The sequence below is a fragment of the Parasteatoda tepidariorum genome, chromosome 5 (assembly GCF_043381705.1).
Source record: "Parasteatoda tepidariorum isolate YZ-2023 chromosome 5, CAS_Ptep_4.0, whole genome shotgun sequence".
In the NCBI taxonomy this organism is placed as follows: domain Eukaryota; kingdom Metazoa; phylum Arthropoda; class Arachnida; order Araneae; family Theridiidae; genus Parasteatoda; species Parasteatoda tepidariorum.
The window spans coordinates 76161188-76182234 of NC_092208.1; the positions used below are offsets into that span (position 1 = coordinate 76161188).

General features: G+C 27.4%; 1 protein-coding gene across 2 annotated transcripts in view; it reads left to right on the top strand.

The window, feature by feature from the left end:
* The first annotated feature begins 2688 nt into the window (after positions 1 to 2688).
* Positions 2689 to 21047, top strand: part of LOC107450299 (uncharacterized) — a 28798-nt gene continuing 10439 nt past the window's right edge. The window contains exons 1-4 of one of the 2 annotated variants that reach the window (XM_043053651.2): positions 2689 to 3211; positions 9703 to 9816; positions 13912 to 14022; positions 17355 to 17468. In XM_043053651.2, coding sequence (XP_042909585.2) covers positions 3134 to 3211; positions 9703 to 9816; positions 13912 to 14022; positions 17355 to 17468 — 417 coding nt within the window. In that variant the 5' untranslated portion in view covers positions 2689 to 3133. The remainder of the gene's footprint in view (positions 3212 to 9702; positions 9817 to 13911; positions 14023 to 17354; positions 17469 to 21047) is intronic. The other variant, XM_043053649.2, reaches the window with a different exon arrangement.

The following is a 21047-nucleotide window of genomic DNA, read 5'->3' on the forward strand; positions in this document are numbered from 1 at the left end:
ATTTATATTAAGGAATTCTTTTAAATTTTCTTTTAAAAAATTGATTGAAAGATAAAACATGGGGTTTTGAATAGATCCTCGGTAGCCCCGGGCCCTAGAAAGACTGCTTCGGTCTCCCTTCTCGAGTATGACCTTGACAATTATTACTATAAATTATACCTGCAATAGATAATGAATAAGAACTACAGAAGATACAAGGAGAAGAAAGAATGTCAAAAATTACCAGAATATAGTAAAATTTACCTATTTCTAGCTCTATGGAAACACCAAAAAACTCGGAAATTTTTAAAGAAAAATTTTGGGGATGATTTTGGTTCTATTAACCATAAAATATAATGTTGAAATATGTGAATAAATTTTGTAATTGCGGTAGAATTTGGTAATTTTATCATCATACCTTAGAGCATGGCATAAAAACCGTTTATTTAGTTAAATAGACTTTTCACTTTTGTATTTTTTACTAAATGTCTAGTTTTCAAAATTATAAGAACTACAATTTTGAAAAATAGAATATCCGGTAAACCGTTACCATATGAACATAAAAACTACGAAAAGAATGCTTTATAAATCTCATCTATTATGGTTTTATTATAAAAATTGTGCTGTTTTTTTCTATAAGAAATGTTATTAACATACAGTTAAATAATTTTACTAGAATTTTACTCTACGCGTAGGAACGAATCAGTTTGACGAATCTGTGAATTAGCTTGTTTATGAAGGAGTGAATCAGTTATCAAACAAAATCCAATTATTTAAGGTACGGCAATCGACGACCACATTTTGATTTTTTTTTCCAAAAATTAGCCGATAGTTTATTCTTTCCAGAATTCACGTAACTATTATCGTAAATAAGCAAATCAGTCATTCTGCCTTTTGCGAAATGGGAGAGTCAGTTGGCAAATATAGAACGGTAATTTAGGTTTAGAATACGATTTTATTTTTATTTAACGATTACATTTTTATTCATAAATTTTACAAAGATAATTTGAATAAATTTTTTCCTTCTTAATTTCTGTTCACATTTGTTACATGTATATGTGTATGAATGTTACATTTGTTACATTTATAGGATAATAGTAATCCTCCTTTGACCACTAAATAATAAGTAAAATCTTTTCTGGCTGTTAAAAACATATTTAATTTTTTTGCTATCTGCACTTTTAATAAGCAGTTATGCAAAAATTGGAGTTTAACAAAGAATTTAGTAAAGTGACTATTATTGTTTGCATGAAAAAGTTGTGAGACATCTGTAATCAACGATTAACAGTATACTCAACTATCAGCGATACTCAACGATTACTCAATAATCAGCAACTAAATTTTCTCTTCACGGAATCACAAGATGCAAACAATATGGTGAACAACAGTTGAATATCATTCCAGTTGTGAACGAAATTTGTTTGTGAATGAAAACAATTTAGTTTACGAATGAAAACTAAGTGCTTTGTCTAATATTATATTAATTAATTTACATAGTTGCAGAAATAAACATCCGATGCAGAACAACTGTTGGTAACTATGCTATATATATATAAATATATATACAATAGGAGGTAAAAATAGAAAATTAGAAAACGATATTGAAGATTTTCTAAAGGGAAGTGAAGTGAAGTGAAGTTGAGTAAGTGTGGAGTCGTTTTNTAGTTGCAGAAATAAACATCCGATGCAGAACAACTGTTGGTAACTATGCTATATATATATAAATATATATACAATAGGAGGTAAAAATAGAAAAATAGAAAACGATATTGAAGATTTGCTAAAGAGAACTTGATGTGAAGTGAAGTTGAGTGAGTGTGGAATCGTTTTCTCGTTTTAAAGTAATATATTTTTTGTTTTAAATATAGTAGATGGTAGATCAAGAAACTTACCCACGACCTGGAACTGTTGAAGCCCGCTCCAAAATTCTGCAACTTATGAGAAATTTATTGTTTAAAGATTAACAGTTGTTAATTGATTGATTGTTGATCTCATTAGTCTACATTTGATAATAATTCTTTTATCAATATTTCAAAAATTTCTTACAGAAAATTAAACTACTATGACGAAGTCAAAATCATAAAGAATAATTAAATGCAATTCACGATTTTTACAAATTTGGAAAACATTCCTTTTAGGGAAAGTTGGAAATGGGGTTTAATCGTTTTAAAACGCACTAACTTTAAATGCACTAATCAAATTCTTAATTTCTAAATGTATATTTTTTATGAATTTTTTATTTGAACAGAAAAGTGACAAAAAAATATTGTCAATGCAGTATTGGAAAATATTTGGTATTAAAATAAAAAATTTGCTTTCAATACATTTGAATTCAAGATAAAATCACTTAATTATAAAAAGAAGAAAAGGAAAAAATCTTTACTCTTCTCTTAAGATGAAAACCAATTAAAAGTTTTAGTTGTTTCCGAATGGCATCGTCAGAAAAGTTTTGAGCTGGCCCTTCTTTGTCGAGGAACTGACTCAAATTAACTTTTTGTGAAATCGATCGAAGGTTGCGCAAGGTTTGAAAGTCAATCAGATAGAAAATATTAATGCAAAGTTTCCCTATATTTTGAATTAGCATTAGAAGTAGTACCTTCAAACAATGCAATTAAAAAATAAAGGACTGGCAGAATTGGTACGGATTCCGATTTTTCGAATATTCAATTCTTTCTATTTGCGAACCAAGCTTTTGTTTTCGACGCTTTCCCCTGAGATATTTCAAAAGCTAAGTAGAGTATATTATGGACAATTGAAGTTGTTTAGATAAAATTTATATGTAAATTACGAAAGAAGAAAACGAAAAATACAGGAACGTGATAAACCATAGTTAAGTAGAATGATCCCAAAATGTCTAGATTTATTTATTTATATATTATATTTCGCGAATATTTTTCAACTTTTGTTGAGATTTATTGAGCAAACTGTACTTGCGATGAAGAGGGATTGCGGCTCTGGTTGTGTGTGGTACCCAATAACCTTTACTTTTGACACTTTCCTAAGGTAAAAACTATGTAAATTGGTCGGTTATTCTTTCTTTTTCGTTAGAATTCTGACAAAGAACGGAACGAAAAAAATGTATTGTTTAGTTATTCTCATTCATTAGAGGTATGAAGACTGAGCTGGATATGTTGACATTTAGAAAATCACAAGAATGCCTCGTCTCGAGAGAATTTTCGTAATTTTCATCACGATTGCTTTTCTATTGGATAAAGGATGTACCAAACTTATTGTAAGTATCATATGCTAATCAATCATACATTGATTCAAAAATATTTTGATACAAATCAATGATCATTATCAATATCGATGTCATTATCGTGAAATTTCTTTTACAACAATACATCAATTGATCTTTTAAATCATATTTTGTAACAAAAAATTCAATTCAATGATCATTATCATTATCGCTGTCATTATCATTATCATTGATCATTATCATTACCGATGTCATTATCGTGGAATTTCTTTTACAACAATGCATCAATTGACCTTTTAAATCATATTTTGCAACAAAAAATTCAATTCAAAGTCAATTATATTCTTACTTATAGTATTATTATCTTAAACGTTGTATTGTTTCAAGAACATTTCTGTCATTATCAATATCATTATCATGAAAATTCCTGTTCAGGAATATGTCAACTAATCTTGAAATTCCAAATTTTGTAACAATTAGTGTGAAACATCACTTATAATATTACTTGCTCACAATCTTATCATCTTAAACGCTACTTATGTATTGCTAAAGATTATTTCTATATTATCGAAATCATTATCATGGAATTTGTTTTACGGCGATATATTAAATAGCTTTCAAAATCATCTGTTTCTGTATTTTGTAACAAATAGTATTAAACATTTTTTATCATCTTACTTCACAATCTTAACAATACCACTTAATATTTAAAGCTACCAATCATGTATCGATTCAAGAATATTTCTATCATTATCATTGATCATTATTGTTATGAATATCATTATCATGAATTTTGTTTTACAGAAATATATCAATTAACTTTCAAAATCATCGATACGTAAATTTCCGAATAAATAGTAAACGACAAACTTGAACCCTGCAGTTAGTATTAAGCTGAATTTAATTATTGATATTAATTAACTGAAATAATAATGTTAAGTGACAATTATTATTATTAAAAATGAAGCCTTAATTGTTACTTATTTAAATTAATATTTGGACGAGTTTACTAACTGTTAATATCCATATTTGACTTTATAAAATTAATATTAAACTATTATTTGATTTTATAAAACTAATTCTTAAAAAAATTCTGAACAATTAATCCTTCAATGAATATATGAAATATGATATTCAATAAATGTATAAAATGATATAAAATGTAATGAATATATAAAATCTTATGAATATATAAAATCCAATGAATATATAAAATATAATGAATATATAAAATATAATGTATTTAAAAAATCTAATGAATATATAAAATCTCTCATTTAAATTAAATTTTTTTTTGTAACATTCCAAACAAAATACAACAAGAATGAAGCACAAATAAAGGTGCAAGGTACTTTTTTTCACATAAATCACATTGTTTTTTGTGTTATTTATAAATGAAGGATTTGAGATAATCTAATGACAAACCATAGTTTCAATTGTTCAGGCATTTCCGGTAAAAAATTCCATGTAAACTCTAATGTGCCTCTGCGTATTGTTCTGTTATATAGTAAAAATCTTCAAATTGTGTGAAGTATCTATTTGGAAATGTTAGAAAAAGCAATATGATGAAAAATTTCATCTTCAAAAAAAGTACGATCGATACCTTCGAATATTAGATTGGCTGACGAATTTTTTTTGGTAAGATTTAAAAAGGATTTTCTAAACTATACAAGCAAAATTCTATAGTATGAATAAGACAAAGTACATTTCCTTGTCTTCGAAAACTGAAAATGAGAAAAAAATTAATAATTAAATGTTTTGTTGAAGTTCTATTTGAAAGTTAAGATCGAAGTTTTACTTAAAAGTTTCGAAATTTTTTATGATCGCTAATTCATATAATCTTTTATATGATTGCTAATTCATATTGGTAATTAATATGATAACTAACATTTTTCTGGATAATAAAACTAAAATATACGGTATTTAAACCGTTCATTTGTTAATTTTTCCGTTCATATGGTAACAGTTTACTGGAAATTCCAGCTTTTTAAAATTATAGTTCTTATTATCACAAATTTAGTAAAAAATACAAAAAAGAAAAGGAAATTTAATCGAATAAATGGTATTTGTTCCATATTCGGTATCAACAATAAAATCATCAAATTTTACCTCATTTATTAAATTTTATCACATAATATAAAACCATATTTTATTGCTAATTTTAAAGAATAATTAACAAAGCACTGCGGTAATAATTACCGAAATTTATGGAGTTTCCATCAAGCCAGAAACACGGTCAATTTTTATCACATTACAGTAGTTTTGAACGTACTTGCTTATAAAACACCTGTGCTTATAAACACACATATCATATATATATATTAAGTAATCACATAACTAGTTCGCTTATAAAACACCTGTGACTAATTACAATCTTGCATCCTTTCCACTATTCTACAATTTTCTTAAAAATTAGCATTTTATAAACCACGCTCTTTTGATATTGAGAGACCAACAGATGGCGCTTTCAAGAGATTGAGACTAAACTGTTTATGGTAAGTACAATTTTTTAAAGTCTTAGTTTGAAAAATATGAACTAAGCACGCATTTTTAGAGTATGAACTCAACAGTCTTTTGCTTTCAATTTTCTTCTATATTTTGTTAAAACAAAAAGAAGCGATATAATCCAATCTACAACAACTGTTTATTATATGAAATGGTGATATACAGCTTTTTTCAAGTTGTAAAAAAGATAACAATGTCAAGCATCAAAACAGTGCTAGAACGTAGACAGACTTTTCGGTATTGATGTTAGGTGTTTTGTGTTTGCTAACAACTCAGAATCAATTTTTGTCAACACGAATTGAGATTTGAATTACGCATCGTCGTTGATTGTTATTTTCTTTTAGCGATTCGTAGTTTTTGTGATGTAAGTCGTGTGATCAGGAATCATCTCTAATAAATTATCAACGGAAAGTGAAAAAAAAATTGAAGCTTATTTATTAAATGGCGGCTATTATCCGAAGTTAGATTTTTTTAAGCGAATTTAAATTTTTAATGGTTCTGGAGATTCACTTGGATGTGCTAAATGATTTATGCTGTTTTATAATTAATTTCAAACTATTGTTTCCAAATAAAATATTATATATCAAGCAATATTTGAACTTTAAAAATGCTACATTAATAGTATTGCATTGGTTCTAACTTAGTAGTCAAAAAAAGTTACAAACATTTTTTTTTTTAACCGTCGTTGAACAGCCGACCCAATTTTGGGTTTACGACTTCATAGCCTTGTAATTTGAACCATTCCAGAATACAAGGATACCAGGATCAGTACCCCCAGAAGTATGATTTGTAATGGGAACATAGAGAACTTTATGATACGACAGATTTAACGTGCACCAGTCATTATTTACTACACTTCTTGAACATGGGCCCAGTGCCCTACCAACCAGGCTATCTTGGCTCTTGTTCAGACATTGAAAATGTTTAATAAGGATACTCTTAAAAAGTAATAAAATTTTTGAAAAAACAAAAGCATAGTATAGGACAGCACACTTCGCTGCAATTTTAAAAGCAGTAAATATTATAAAAATTAAATTTATTATTTATTAATTATTTTTTTTAGAAAATATTCAATGAATAAATAGTCTGAAAGACTCTCAACCTTTCACTATTTGTGGAAGGGTCTTTAAACTAAAAAGATTTATAACGTATTATTAAAATCTTAAGAAAAAACAAGTAAGATTTAATACTTAGGTTTTTTAAGTTCATGATTCATGTTTTTAGCAAAGCTCATAGGTTAAGAACCCTTAACGTCAATGACTTGTAAGAAATGTTTATAACTTCAATGTCATGACTGGTGGCATCAACAAGGAAGGTCATACAACACAATGACTCTCGCATATAACGGAATGTTTAGAATCAATCTTTAAAACATTCTAAGGTGGATAGAACTGCATCAACTGCAGAAAACATTAAGTATGTTGTTATTTCATTTACAGATGATTCATAACAGGTGTTTCTCGTTAAAAAGAAAAGATTTGAAAAAAGAAACACTTAAAAAATAAAACCTTTAGGAAAATCATATGAAAAATACTAGATGAGCTTTAACGTGGATTTGAAGTTTGAGATAACATAGCTTGGTAGAACCAAATTAATTTAAGGTAGAGATTGCATTTCTTTTTTTTTCCGTAGTACCACTTATCAATATCACAAGACTAATGTTATAATTATAATTACAAATACAAAACTAAATAGTATACGGCAAATTTATGAAATATATAATATTGTTAAAGTTTTTTTTCTTAAAGGGCAACGCATAAATAAAAATAATACTTAAAACGTGTTTGGATGTAGTAAGGAGAAAAGCATATTAAGGCTTAATTGTCTTTTTACCGTCGCCATTTTGGATTTTTTATTTCCGTTTTCTTGATGTTTTTCTTCTTTTTTTTATGCTTAACAAACTTTTCCCGACGGAGTATCCTTCGAAAACTATTTACCTTGCAAAATAGGCTGAAAATGAAAAGGTTGCTTTATGAGAGAAATAGTGCTAGGTAGTTTTTAGAATTTCTGTAGAATTCTGCACTATACGATTTCTGGTATTGAGTAAGTTATTAAAAATTTCACATTTGTCAGTTTTTTTATTTTGCATAATTTAATTTTATTGCACATTTTAAATTAATAAAAACTGATTTGGATGAGGCTTAAGTTTTTTTTTTAAATTTTACTTTACGCAAAAATAAAGACATTTATAAAAAAAATTGAAAACTGACAAATGCATAGTATGTACTAAACTATTTTTTGAAAAATTCTGATAGCAGAATTGTATTGATATAATGTTATTAGAAAAAGAAATGTACACAGAACTTAAAATTCAGTAATTCTTGTATCTCAAACTGAGATTATCTGACGGTATTACATTTTACATGTTTCGAAAGATACTGTCGAAAATCTTTCGAATTCATTCATTTACTTATTTTTTTAACAAGAAAGTGTAAAAACACCTTTATTGATGATACACATTTTAAATATTAAAGATAAAAAATAGGGCAGAAATTGAAAACCTAAACAAATGTACTAAAAGAATTAGTGAATACTTATTTGGGTCTTATTTTGCGAAAATGATCGAAAAATATTTTCCAGCACTTCATAGAATCAACTTTCTGTGTGAATTCGTTTTGAATGCACGTTGTGTTCTTGTTATTAAAGTTTTAAATATTTATTTTTAAAATCCTCGCTAAATCTGAAAGTAAATATTTAAGTGAGAAAAATTCAACGATTTCTAAACTCGACCAAACATAACCGAGATGGAAAAAAAAGGGAAAGAGGCATAAAATCCATGAAAAAACATGAGTCAAAACATGGATTAAAATGGTTGATGATCCATCCTTTACTCCTCTCGCCCTCAATAATAATTAGTCAGAGGTTTAAAATATTTTTGTTTCTTCTCATCACTAATGTGATTAAATCCCTATTGAACTTCCTTTTTATGAAGGACTCTTAAGGAATAGTCGTTACTGATCAACCTGCATAAATTTTACGTCTTCATATCACGTGTTATGTAACATTTTTGCTATTTTAAACTTAAATTTGACTGTACATTAAAAATATTTACTATATTTTACACACATACTGTCACCTGAGCAATAAAAAAAGGAATCAATGGTCTCCTATCTCTTAACATTACGTTAATGTCGTGATTAAGGTATTGATTTATAGCATATCTCACCAAGTACGGAATTGTTTTTTGTTGTAATTTTGCTTGCTTTAAATATTTAGATATTTTTTCAATTCTTACTATTAGTTCACACTCACCCTATATCTTGTTCAAATTTTCAATCATTAATAAAATACTTTTAATTCATAAACTCAAGTTCAAAAATATTTTGTAAACTTGTAGTGGATGATACTTGATGTTTTAATACAGTTGTTTCAAATATTAATTCATGAATTAAATTTAATGAATTAATTTATTTTCATACGGGAGAAAAATTTTAATTATTTAATAAAAAGTAACTAAAATAAAAAATTTCCTTATTGACCTAAGTTTGAATTGACTTTAATTTTTTTTTACACTACTTGTTTACGTAGCTGAATTCATATCTTTTGATTTGTAATGAGTTTTCATGATTTGTAATGACTTTTTATTTAATAAAAATAGCCGAAAAAAAAGATTATGAATTGAGAATTGAAAAAAATTTACTTAAAGTTTCCTAATTCTAAATAATATCGAACCCTTTTAGGGTATGAAGCTAAAAAATAAAAACAGGTATTTTGAGCCTTCGTATGCTATTTATTCAGATTCACTAAACATCAAGGACTCCTGCATAACGTTTAGCTTTATTTGCTAGGAAAGTTCAATTAAATCTAAATGAGAAATCTAAAACATCATACATCTTATGTAATTTAAGGAAATTTCTATAAAATAAAGCTCCCATTTAAATAAAATAATTTAATTTTAATCAAGTAAAAATAAAATCAGACTAAGTTTTTATTTTTTTTTAAATAAATTATTGAATAACTTGAAGGATTGTAAAGAAATTTTATTCATTCAAACATTTCCATTAATTTTTCTTATGTAGGTATTAAATGAATCAAGCTTACTAGCTGAAGAATTAATGAATGCAAGTTCTATTTCTGAAAGGCAAAAATTACTCAACATCACTGATCCAGGGAACGGCAATATCGCGATAATGGTACACTTATTGTTTGGATTATTCTAATTGATTTATTTTGAGAAAAAAAAAAGAGTTGACCTAGATATAGAAAATTTAAAAAAAAAATAGCTCCAAAAGATGTAACTGTAAAATCATATTATAGCCTAAGCAAATTTTATTTTCCTCAGAAACTAATTTAGTTATTTAATCTGCATAACTTTAAAAAAACTATCATGTTAAATTTAAAAAAGTAAAATCTTAAATAAATTATTGAATTATCTTAATTTAGTTACATAAAAAAATAATTATGATTACATAAATAATTAAATACAACGAAGTTTTAGGTATAGGTATCCAAACTGAGAAGGTGGTGATTATTAGCAAAAAAATAGATAATAACTAGTTACAATCTCTTTCGAAAATGCTAAAGTAATGGTTCTTTAAATTCTGAATTATGGTGAGTCAATCGTAATGCTGCAGGGGTGGTGAACCTTTATACACCAACGCGCCATTTTTTCTAAAAAATTGTTAAATGAAATCACAGACGTGCCGTCAAATAATTTTGACTTCATGATTATTGGGAAAATAATAATACTAAACACTATCAACTCAAAACTCTTTATTTACATTGAAAAGAAAATACATTTTGCAATGTTTCAGTCATACGCGTAATTCAACTTAAAGTAGCATCAGTGGGACTTCTGTTATTGCAGATTAAGTGACAAATAACTTATATTAGGTTGTAAGATATTAGTTTAAGCTGGACTGTTGATTTTTTTGCTAGTTATTTATTGTTAGTTTGTTTTTTATGGTTATTAATTGTTCTTTTAACATTAATTGTTAATTTTTTTGTTAATTGTTTATTATTTTGTTTGTTTTTTGTGAATTTTAATTTAATTGTTACATATGCTTCATAGTGTGTGACATTTGTGTAATAACAATTCATAGTGCGATAACAATTGTGATTGGTGGCGCGCCAAAAGTATTGTGTCGCGTGTCATAAATGGCACGCGTGCCATTGGTTCGCCATCCCTGTGCTAGAGAGTACGGAATCATGGTGAGTTCCAGAGATCAAAAGAGAAACACAACTCACATTTCTCATCGAAAACTGAGCAACTGATCGGAACAAGAGCTTGACCCTGATTCTGATAATGACATCAGGGTCAGGGCTTAAGACTATTGCATTAAATTGTTTCTTCAACACCCTTAGTGTCACCCACGGTAGTAGCTGGTTGGAGAATAAAATAAAAAAATAATAAAACGTGGCTTTGCAAGGTATTAAAAATATGCTTTAATGATAATTAAATGTGAAGATTCTTATTAAACATATTTCAAAGAAATAAGTGATGCTTTTCCATATTGCATATTGAAGCTATAATAAGACTATTTTTTCCTAATTATCTACTGCTGGAAGTGCAACAACAATATTTTTGGTTCCATATTTATTTTTACTTATTATTATAATTTGCTAATTTCATAAATATATTACTAAGCTTACGAAACTGCATAGAGGCCTATGTAATAAAGTATTTCATCCGGGCAGTATTTCATAGGCATTTAGTCATCCTTAAGTATAAAAGAGTTGATGATTACTGATTTGGAGTAATATTCATTCTGTTGTATGTTGTGGCATTTACGAGATTTTGCTCTAATTGTAGCAAAAATGTTGTTATTGTTAATCAAAATGAAATTCATTAAAAAAAATTCCTCGAAATTTGATTTCATTTTCGAGTTTGTGAGTTTTTTTAAAAATAAATAAGGCTACAGAGCTTTCTTTAAATACAGTGGGAGGAATGTTTGCTTCTTTTTAAAACCCTTCCTTCACGCTTCCGTGAAAATGACGGGGTGAGGTTTCGCCCTCTATTTCTCGCTCCCGTGAAATTTTCGGGCTGAAGTGTTCAGTAGCAACGCGCCAATAAGAAAAAAACTAATTCATTTCTTTTGCTCGGAAAACATTTTATTTCTCATTTTACACACCAGATGGCAGTACCAGGATATTTTTTAGGTAATTGTAGATAGTTAGTTTATTTTAAACTAGATGTCAGCACTAATCAAATACGTGTATTTGGCAAAATAGGCACTTTTATGATCGTTTTCTTGAAAATTAACCGATCGTTAAGAGGCAATTATAAAAACAAAAATCTCGATCTAATCATGATCAAAGAAGTTTGCGGTTACACTATTCAAATTTTTCCAGACGTTGGTAAACTTAGGATCGGAAGATTATAAGAAAGGTATGAGTGTAAATGTTTTATGCAAAAGTTTTGGAATTCCCGGCTTTTTCAGAAAGTAATATCGTTTTTTCTCAACAGAGGACTTTATTGTATTTCTTCAAGGCCAACTTCACACTCAAGCCATATAATCATTACCGTATTTTGACAACTCATAAAATAATACTAACAGCTGGTGACAGTTGATAAATAATTATATCCCGTTCAAATATGAAAAGTGAAGCGCAAAATTGTCGACACATTTTGCTTTTTTGCCATCGCAAAGGTGAAATACTTTCCAGCAGAAAAAAAGGATGTGCGATGTGTTTAGAGAAGATGCGTTAACAGTATGCCACTGCCAAAACTAATTTGAAAAATTTAGATCTGTCAATTTTGATGATGATGCGCCACATTCTGGAAAACCAGTCACAGATGATGAAAGCGTGATAAATGCATTAATCTAGCACATAGGCTAAGAACTAATAAGATCGCCGTTCTGTAAAATGTTTTAAGGACGTTCTGAAAGGACAGTTGATGATGCCCATCAGCTTTTAACGTTTATGATCGCCATTCTGTAAAACGCTCTGTTAGACGTACTGAAAATCCAGTTAAAGTTGATGAGGGCGCAATGAAGGCATTAATTGATGCACTCTGGCTAATAACTTATAAGATCTGTGAGACACTAAATTGATCACATTCGACAGTTCATGATGATTTGAGACGCTTCGGTTTAAACACAAAGCTCGACATTTGGGCTCCACATGATCTTAAAGAAAGAATTTTGTGCCGTCGGGTTGACGTCTATGAGATCTGCTTATAAAACGTAAAGAAAATGATCAATTTTTGAAGTGCATCATCAAGGAGACAAGAAATGGATTGTGAATGTACCGCTCTCTATCAAATTTGTTTAGATGGTAAAACTTTTACTTCAAAAGAGGAGGCCAAAAATCACCTTAATCAAGTTTGTTTTGTCAGCAAAGAACAAAAGTATGGAATCATGCTGCCAAAAATATAGTAAGAGGTATTGGACCAGAACGGATAATGTATAAAACAAAATTACCATTCGCTATTAGAAAATCGTAATTAAAGGAAAAATTCGAAATTACTTTTCTAATTTCGCACTTTTCTAAATTTGGAATTACTTTTCTAATTTCACGAATTTCAAAATTACTTTCCGAAAATCCTGTATTTAATTTTTAAATAAAACCTGTAGTACTTCACTAAAAATATTTTTATGGTTATATATTACTTTAACTAATATATATATGTAGTTTTAATTTGCAAAAATGATTTTTCCAAAATAATGCCATTTTTTTTATAATTCGAAATTTTCAAGGCTAAAAACACATATCTATTGTTTCCTAATCATATTTACTTATGTACAAATTTCTTAATCTGTTAAAACTTCTAAAATTTACCATATTTTGAGAAATTTACTTTTATGTTAATTTTAATTGTATGTAACTTAAAGACCTAGCGGGAACTAATATTTAGAAGTTCCGAGTAATTATTTAAATATCTAAAAAACTAATATATTTTTATATTCTTCAGATACTTAATGTTAAATTAAAGCTACTTCATCTCTTTTTTAAAACTATTTAAGAAAAGTAGGTATCTTATTTCACCGACGAAAGTNTTACTATATATATATATATACAAATTTCTTAAGCTGCGAAAATTTCTGAAATTTAAACATATTTTAGGAAATTTACTTTTATGTCGATTTTAATTGTATGTAACTTAAAGATCTATGAGGAACTAATATTTAGAAGTTCCGAGTCATTATTTAAATATCTAAGAAAATATTTTTCTTTTATTGTTTAGATACTTAATGTCACATTAAAGTTACTTCATCTCTTTTTTAAAACTATTTAAGAAAAGTAGGTATCTTATTTCACCGACGAAAGTTTTATATTTTATTTAGGTTTTAGAAAACAGCACTTTATCTGACGAAGAACTTAAGGAAATAATTCTGGAAAACGAGAGTAAAAAATTAAATGAAACGCACCCAACTTCCACTGAACATATACCAACGGTATATTATTTATTATCTTTTCCATTTAGTTACTAAAATAAAATTTATTTTGGGTAGATATTTAATAAATATAAAATATCAATTTTTAAATTCCCTCATTGTATTACATTTAGATACTCAATTAAAAAAAAGAAATGATGAACTGAACTGATGATGAAGTAAAACACTATACAAAGGGAAAATATTCTAGTAAACTCACCGTACTGTATGGTAATTATAGTTATGGTTAAAAAAAAACATCATAATTCTGGTAAACAAAACCAACACTATTTAAAGGTGTCATCTGACAATTAAGTTAGTATGATAACGATTTACTGGAAATTCTAGTTTTTAAAATTACAGTCCTGATTACCACACAGATAGAAAAAAATATAAAATTGAAAAGTAAATTTAACCGAAGGAATGGTTTTTATGACATGCTCTAAGGCATCATGATAAAATTGCCAAATTTTCCACATTAACCAAATTTTATTACCAATTATGAAACTATATTTTATTGTTAAATTTACCGAAATCACTACCAAAGCGTTTAGGTAAAAATTACGGAGATTTTTGGTGTTCTCATTGAGACAAAATACTATACATTTTATCATATTCAAGTAGTTTTGACCATACTTTTTATCTCAGTGTACGAATTGTATTTTATTGATATATTATTATTTTTTTATGCTTATTTTGCGGTTATTTTAATTTTTTTTTCTTTTAGATATACAATAAATAAATAAATATTAAATTTCATATGTTGGTGATATGCTAAAGAACTGAAGTCTGATTAAATAAGAGTAATACTTGTGAATAATAGTAAAAAATCAAGCAAATTACATCTAACTTCCACTGACTACATACCGATGGTTCATTATTTACTTTTATTTTATTTAGCCATGAAAATTCGATCCAAAAAATTTCTTAACGAACGAGAGTATAGGAAATTATATGGATTCCATTCCAATTGCATATCACTTTTTGAAATATTTATTTAGTATTTAAATCAAAATTGTTTTTAATATTGATACTTAATTCATAAACAAATATATCAAATTATATATTGTTGGTGATAGATAATAAAAAAGAAATAACCATCTGAGAAAAAAAAGTACTGTTAAAATTGCCAAAACATGTTAAAATATGTTAAGCGTGCTTCTGGCTCTTTGGAAACATCAAAAAGCTCGGTAATTTTTGGCGAAAAGCTGTGGTAGGAATTTCAGTAAAAATAACAATAAAATATGGTTTTTATAATATGCGATTAAACTTTGTAAATTAGGCAAAATGTTTAATTTTCTCATGATATCTTAGAGTAAGTCATGAAAACTATTTATTCAGTAAAATTTCCTTGTCAGATTTGTATTTTTTGCTGAATGCGTGGTAATAAAAATTATGATTTTAAAAACTAAAATTTCCAATAAACCATTATCATATGAGCGGAAAAACTATCTAACTGTTTATTTTGGTTCCTTACGTCAAAAATTTGTTTTTTTTTTCAACCAGAAATGTCATTACCATGCATCACGGTAATTAAACCAGAATTTTGTTTTATGTCTATAATTATGTGAAAGCAATTTCAGCGAACTAGAGTAACACATTAAGCAAGTTTAGCTTCTATTACGACAGAATGTAACATAACAAAGTTCATAATTTTATAAGCTGGGTTTTTCCGGAGGCAAATAAAATTTATGAAATATTATACTTACCTTTATTTTACACATTTTAAATTTTTTTTAGTTTGTTAACGGACGAAAATTTTTTTGAGAAAATTTTAATACAATGCATTTCACAATATTTCCGAAAAAAGATAAACTATTTTTAAATTGTAAAAAGCAAGCTTTTGATAGATTGCCTATATAAATGTACTATTATTTAGAGAGAAAAAAGTACAAAAGATATTTTTTCGTTGGCTTTTGGCGTATCTATTTCTTTTGCTAAAATTTTTGCTATGAAATAAGAATTTAAATAAGTTTTTTTTTCTAAAAGAGGGTATATATATTTAGCAATTATAATCAGAATCTTTTCAAAAAGGCCCCAAAAAGTGACCCTAAAACTTGGTAAAGTCTTCAGCAAATGCTTGGTGTTGAATTATTATCAACTTTGTCTTTATAAAGTTGTTATGGACAACATTATTTTGCAAAATTATAAAGTCTTGATCTAGTTTAATCAATTACATAAATTGCGTATTAAAAAAAAACATGGGATTCATGCGAAGAATTTTTTATGATTCATCAGAATTCCAAGATAACAGCTTTCGTATCATCCAAACTGTTGGAGTTGAAAACGATGTAAAATATTGTAAAAACGATGTAAAAAACGATGTAAAAAAACCTAGAATATTTGTGCAACTAAACTACCTAATGAGTATTAAAAGTTTCGTTACATTGCACAGCCAGTATTTGCAATATAATTAAAGCTACTTATTCGGAAATCATAAAGTAAAATATGTTAAGCGGACAAAAGTGAAAATATTAATAATCTTTTTTTCAAATAATAGTTTTTAGTACTTTCTCTCAATTCATTAATTTACACCCAAATAAACATACAGCATAACAAAAAGCATTTGAAAGGTTTATAGAATGTTTTTATAAACATTATAAACGTAAGGAAAGATTTAATGTTTCTATGGGTGTTTTGAGAAACATTACGAAAATGGCGAAAAGCAATACGAAACAAACGTGTTATCATTTTAAGACGAATTAACACTTCAACGAATTAACACATTAGAAACAGAAAAGTGTACAAAACGATAAATAATTTTTTTTATGGAAAGGTCTAAAAAATAAGACACATTACAGCAAAATAAGTTTTTAAAAATCTTTTTATCAAGCTTTGTCAAAAAACTTCGAAGAAATTCAAGAATTTTATTTTTAATATCTTGCAAGTTGGAGATATGAGAATATTTGCAACATCAAAAATATCCTATACAGTAGATACGTACCTTTAAATAAAACTTGAAAAAACTTAAAAAGGATATACATTCGCGGTCACTATTTGTTTCAACATCATTTGTTTACAGTATAGTTCAATCTTTTTCAAGTTTATGAAACCAAATAAGTTTTGAATTAATTAATAGCGTACTATTTAATTTTATTGGCAATTGTAGAGATTAATGATAATTTTGTTAAGTAATATTTTAAAAACGTAAAATTTTTTCGTTTTTAGAACATAGATAGTTACTTGGAAGCATAGAAGAAATTTTATTTAATCAACCTAGTTTATAAATAAGGCGTTTAAAAGATATTTTGTTTCGGTAGATTTTAAAGCCGGTTTCAACTAAACTAAATATCATTTAATATTCTGTTCCACTACTCACTTTAAGGAACTTAAACAGATTTCTTTCCATTTAGGAGCCAGTCTCATTATCTGAATTAGAAGAGGAAGAATTATTTAATATGATCCTCGCCAATGAAAGCCAAAAACTATATCAATTACATCCAACTTCTACTGAATTTGTACCATGGGTATAGTTCAAATTTTTGCTTTCGAGAATCTTCAATCTTAAACATTAAAATTTGCAAATTTAAATCAATTTAAGCGTTTTTAAAAAATTGTTGCTATTTTAACACTTGCTTAAATATATATATGAATAGTTTTATAACAAAAATAGGTGAAGGACCGTTCACAACAGCTCAATGAACTCACATGATAGTTTCTTAAAACAACCGTATTGTATGATAAACTGATCATAATTCCCTAATATTTCTTTGTTAACTGAAATACTTAGTTTTTTTAATCTTTTGATAGAACACAGCTTTAAAAATTTGCTAAAATATAAAGGATTTATATATAGAACAATTGTGTAAACTTTTTCTGGTTTCTATTTCTATATTTTAAATTTTTCGTTGTTGAATAATTCTAAAATATGGCTTCTAAAGGTACTTAAATTAAAATAGCAGACTTATATAAAGATGTTTATAGTGTATTATAGAAAGAAATAATATTTATAATGTTTATAATACATTTTTAAAATAATATAGAATTATCTCACTGTCTTTATATTGAAAAATCGTACGTTTATCCACTGATATTATGAAAATATGTACAGAATAGTACCGTAATTACCACAAAATGGAAAGTTTAAACATTCGATAATTAATTCTCGAATTTTTAATTAATGAATTTGCTGCAAAAAATACATCTGGCCGGCTGTACAGTTAAAAAAAAAATCGAAATTTTATGTGCTAAAACGACTCTTTTGTTTGGTGAAATCGATATTGAATTTTCAAAAGTTTAATTTGTTTGAAAGTTATTGCAGTTTAAATTTCATTTTACTCAAAATTTCTCCTACTATTAACTTTATACTTTGACCTTAGCTGCTGGTGAAGTATGAAAATTTATTTCCTCCAAGAACTTTTATTTTATAAGATCGCTCGTCCTTGTTTAAATGCATTAAATATTTATGTATCATCAAACTGTAACGCAAGATGGCGCAGTGATCGCTGTGGTGACAATAGTTACGTAAACTCTGAAGAGAGCAATCATTCAAAAATTCAACCCTTCTTTGCTTCTGTTAGATCCTGGCATATTTTTAACGACTATATTTTTTAAATAGATGTCAAAATAGTTGGTAAAAGTAGATAACAAATGAAAGTAAAAAAAGTAGAAGACCGCTATAATGTTGCCAATGTTTAATACAATTGTTATTTTCACTGCTCATTTAGTCAAAAAATGATTTTGATTGTTTTTATTATTCTAGTCGAATTATGTTTTTATTATACACATTGCATTACTAAAAGAAAATAATGGTCGTAATTGGAATGGAAAACAAAATTGTCATGAAAGTTTCAAAAAACAATTGTATGGTTTCTTTAAAAAATAGTAAGAAAAAAAATCATATTTTAAGCAAGAAGGAATTTTTTTTGTAAATGCTTTTTCAGAACAGTCAATGAGTAGATGGATACTTTGGAAAATTCAATGTGGTTGTAAAATTGCCTGGAAATGTTACATAGAATAATAAAAATACTAGATATTAATTCTCCTCTTTGAATATCTGTCAACTGAGTCGAATATGTACAGATTAATATGAAGATAGAGGGGTATTTTGCAAAAGGTTGAAAGTAAATGAGAAAGCAGGTAAAGAAAGTATCAAGACTGGGTACACTACTTGTGAGAAAAGCAAATAGTTGCATTTAAGCACGCCTCAGTTATTTTTGGATAGAACAGAATTTTGAACAATCGTAAATAAAAAAAATCAGTAAGCATTAAGCTGCAAGCACTATCTTCAACACTTGTTGAATCTAAAAATATGGCTGTTGGATTTTTCTACTTTTTATTGTTTCGCTCTCATTGTAACGAAAATACTGATTAATTTTTTAAAAGCTGTCTCAGAAGTTACTGATAAGTCTTTGATAAGTAAATCGAGAGATATTGCTGATGAAAAAAAATCTGCTACTTTTCACTGTTTCTCACTTCGTTGTAAAGAAAATACTGATTAATTTCTTAAAAGCTGTTTCAGAAGTTAACGATAAGTCCTTGAAGATGAGTTTTCTTTAATATTTATCTTACATAATACTTTCCATTAATATTTATCTTCTGATCTGGCTTGAAAATTACTTCAGAGGTATGAAAAATAAAAATAGACAAGTATATGGAACAAAATTTGTTAATTCTTGCCATCAATCTATTTGAACATTAATGAAATATAGTAATAAAACTAGATTGTTTCATAGTATATAGACAGAAATGAAAGTAAAGCTAAAATATAGAGTTAGGAAATGAATGCTGCTGCTCCAATCGTGAAAATATCAAACACTTGAGCACTGTATTTATTTTTATTTTTTTAATATACAAAGTCATCTGAGCTATTTCTTATAGATGAAATTATTTTGTCTACACAAACCTAAGTGCTGAGAGGTTCACTTGCTGTTCGATTTGGGTGCAGATTCACCCTGAAGTTCATTCACCTATTTCCTTAAAACTATATTAATCTTTATTCAAGGGGTTAGGCTATAAATCATTATATCCTCTCACTCTTTTTTGTCGAGTGCAAATGAAAATTAGTTTCAAGAGGGAGTAAACTGCGGGGGGGGGGGTGATACTACCTCATACTTTACTCCTAAAAAATGATGTTTAACAACTCTCAGGATATGATGTTCAACAACTCCTAGGATATGATGTTTAACAACTCTTACAATATGATGTTCACCAGTTCTCAGGACACGATGTTTAACAACTCTTAGGATATGATGTCTGACAACTCTCAGGATATGATCTTTAACAACTCTCAGGATATGATGTTTATTAACAGAAATATCGTAAAATAAATTAAATTACATTTGTTTTTGATGAAAATAATTATATTGAGAGATGAAACCTATATTGATATCTACAAGATGAAAATCCAAAGACGGGGATTTGTGAGCGGCAGTTATTGCCTTTAAAAAATGAGACAATTATTAAGAGTAGGTTCTTCTGTATGAATCGCAAAATCGGAAAAAGTATCTTTAGTAGTATATGACTCAACCCTTACTCTATGGGCGTCGAGCCTCCTACGTTCTGCGTCTTTGTGCCCGTATGGTTGGTATCTAAAAATCTTAACTTCATATAATCTTAACAGAACACCTAAACAAAATCATAAATGAGCTAGTAACAGATGGACATATTTACCTGTTATTGAATTCGTGCCGTGAAGACATGTGAGTAAATTCGAATCTTCTTTGTTTTGCTTGCCAGTTCTTGTGTGAATCGTGATGCCTTTATCGTGATTTGTTTGTCCCATAACAATAATATCGAAGTTTTTATTTGGACATTTATTTTTTATGGTAAGATATTAGGAGGTAGATTAACGTTGAATATTTTCCGAGATTCATGATCTCGCAAATTCCTGAAAGTTAAGTAAAGAAAAAATTTTATTGAGAGAATTTAAACAAATTTTAAAAATTATAATAATAAAAAATTAGAAAGATATTTGATTTCGAGTTAGTGTCTTAGCTTAAATTGAATTATTTGGATAGATCTTACAAAAAAATAATAATTTATTTATTTACTCGGAAAAGGCCTTTTACGCAGATATACATTTTATACATTTTTTCTGACGCTCT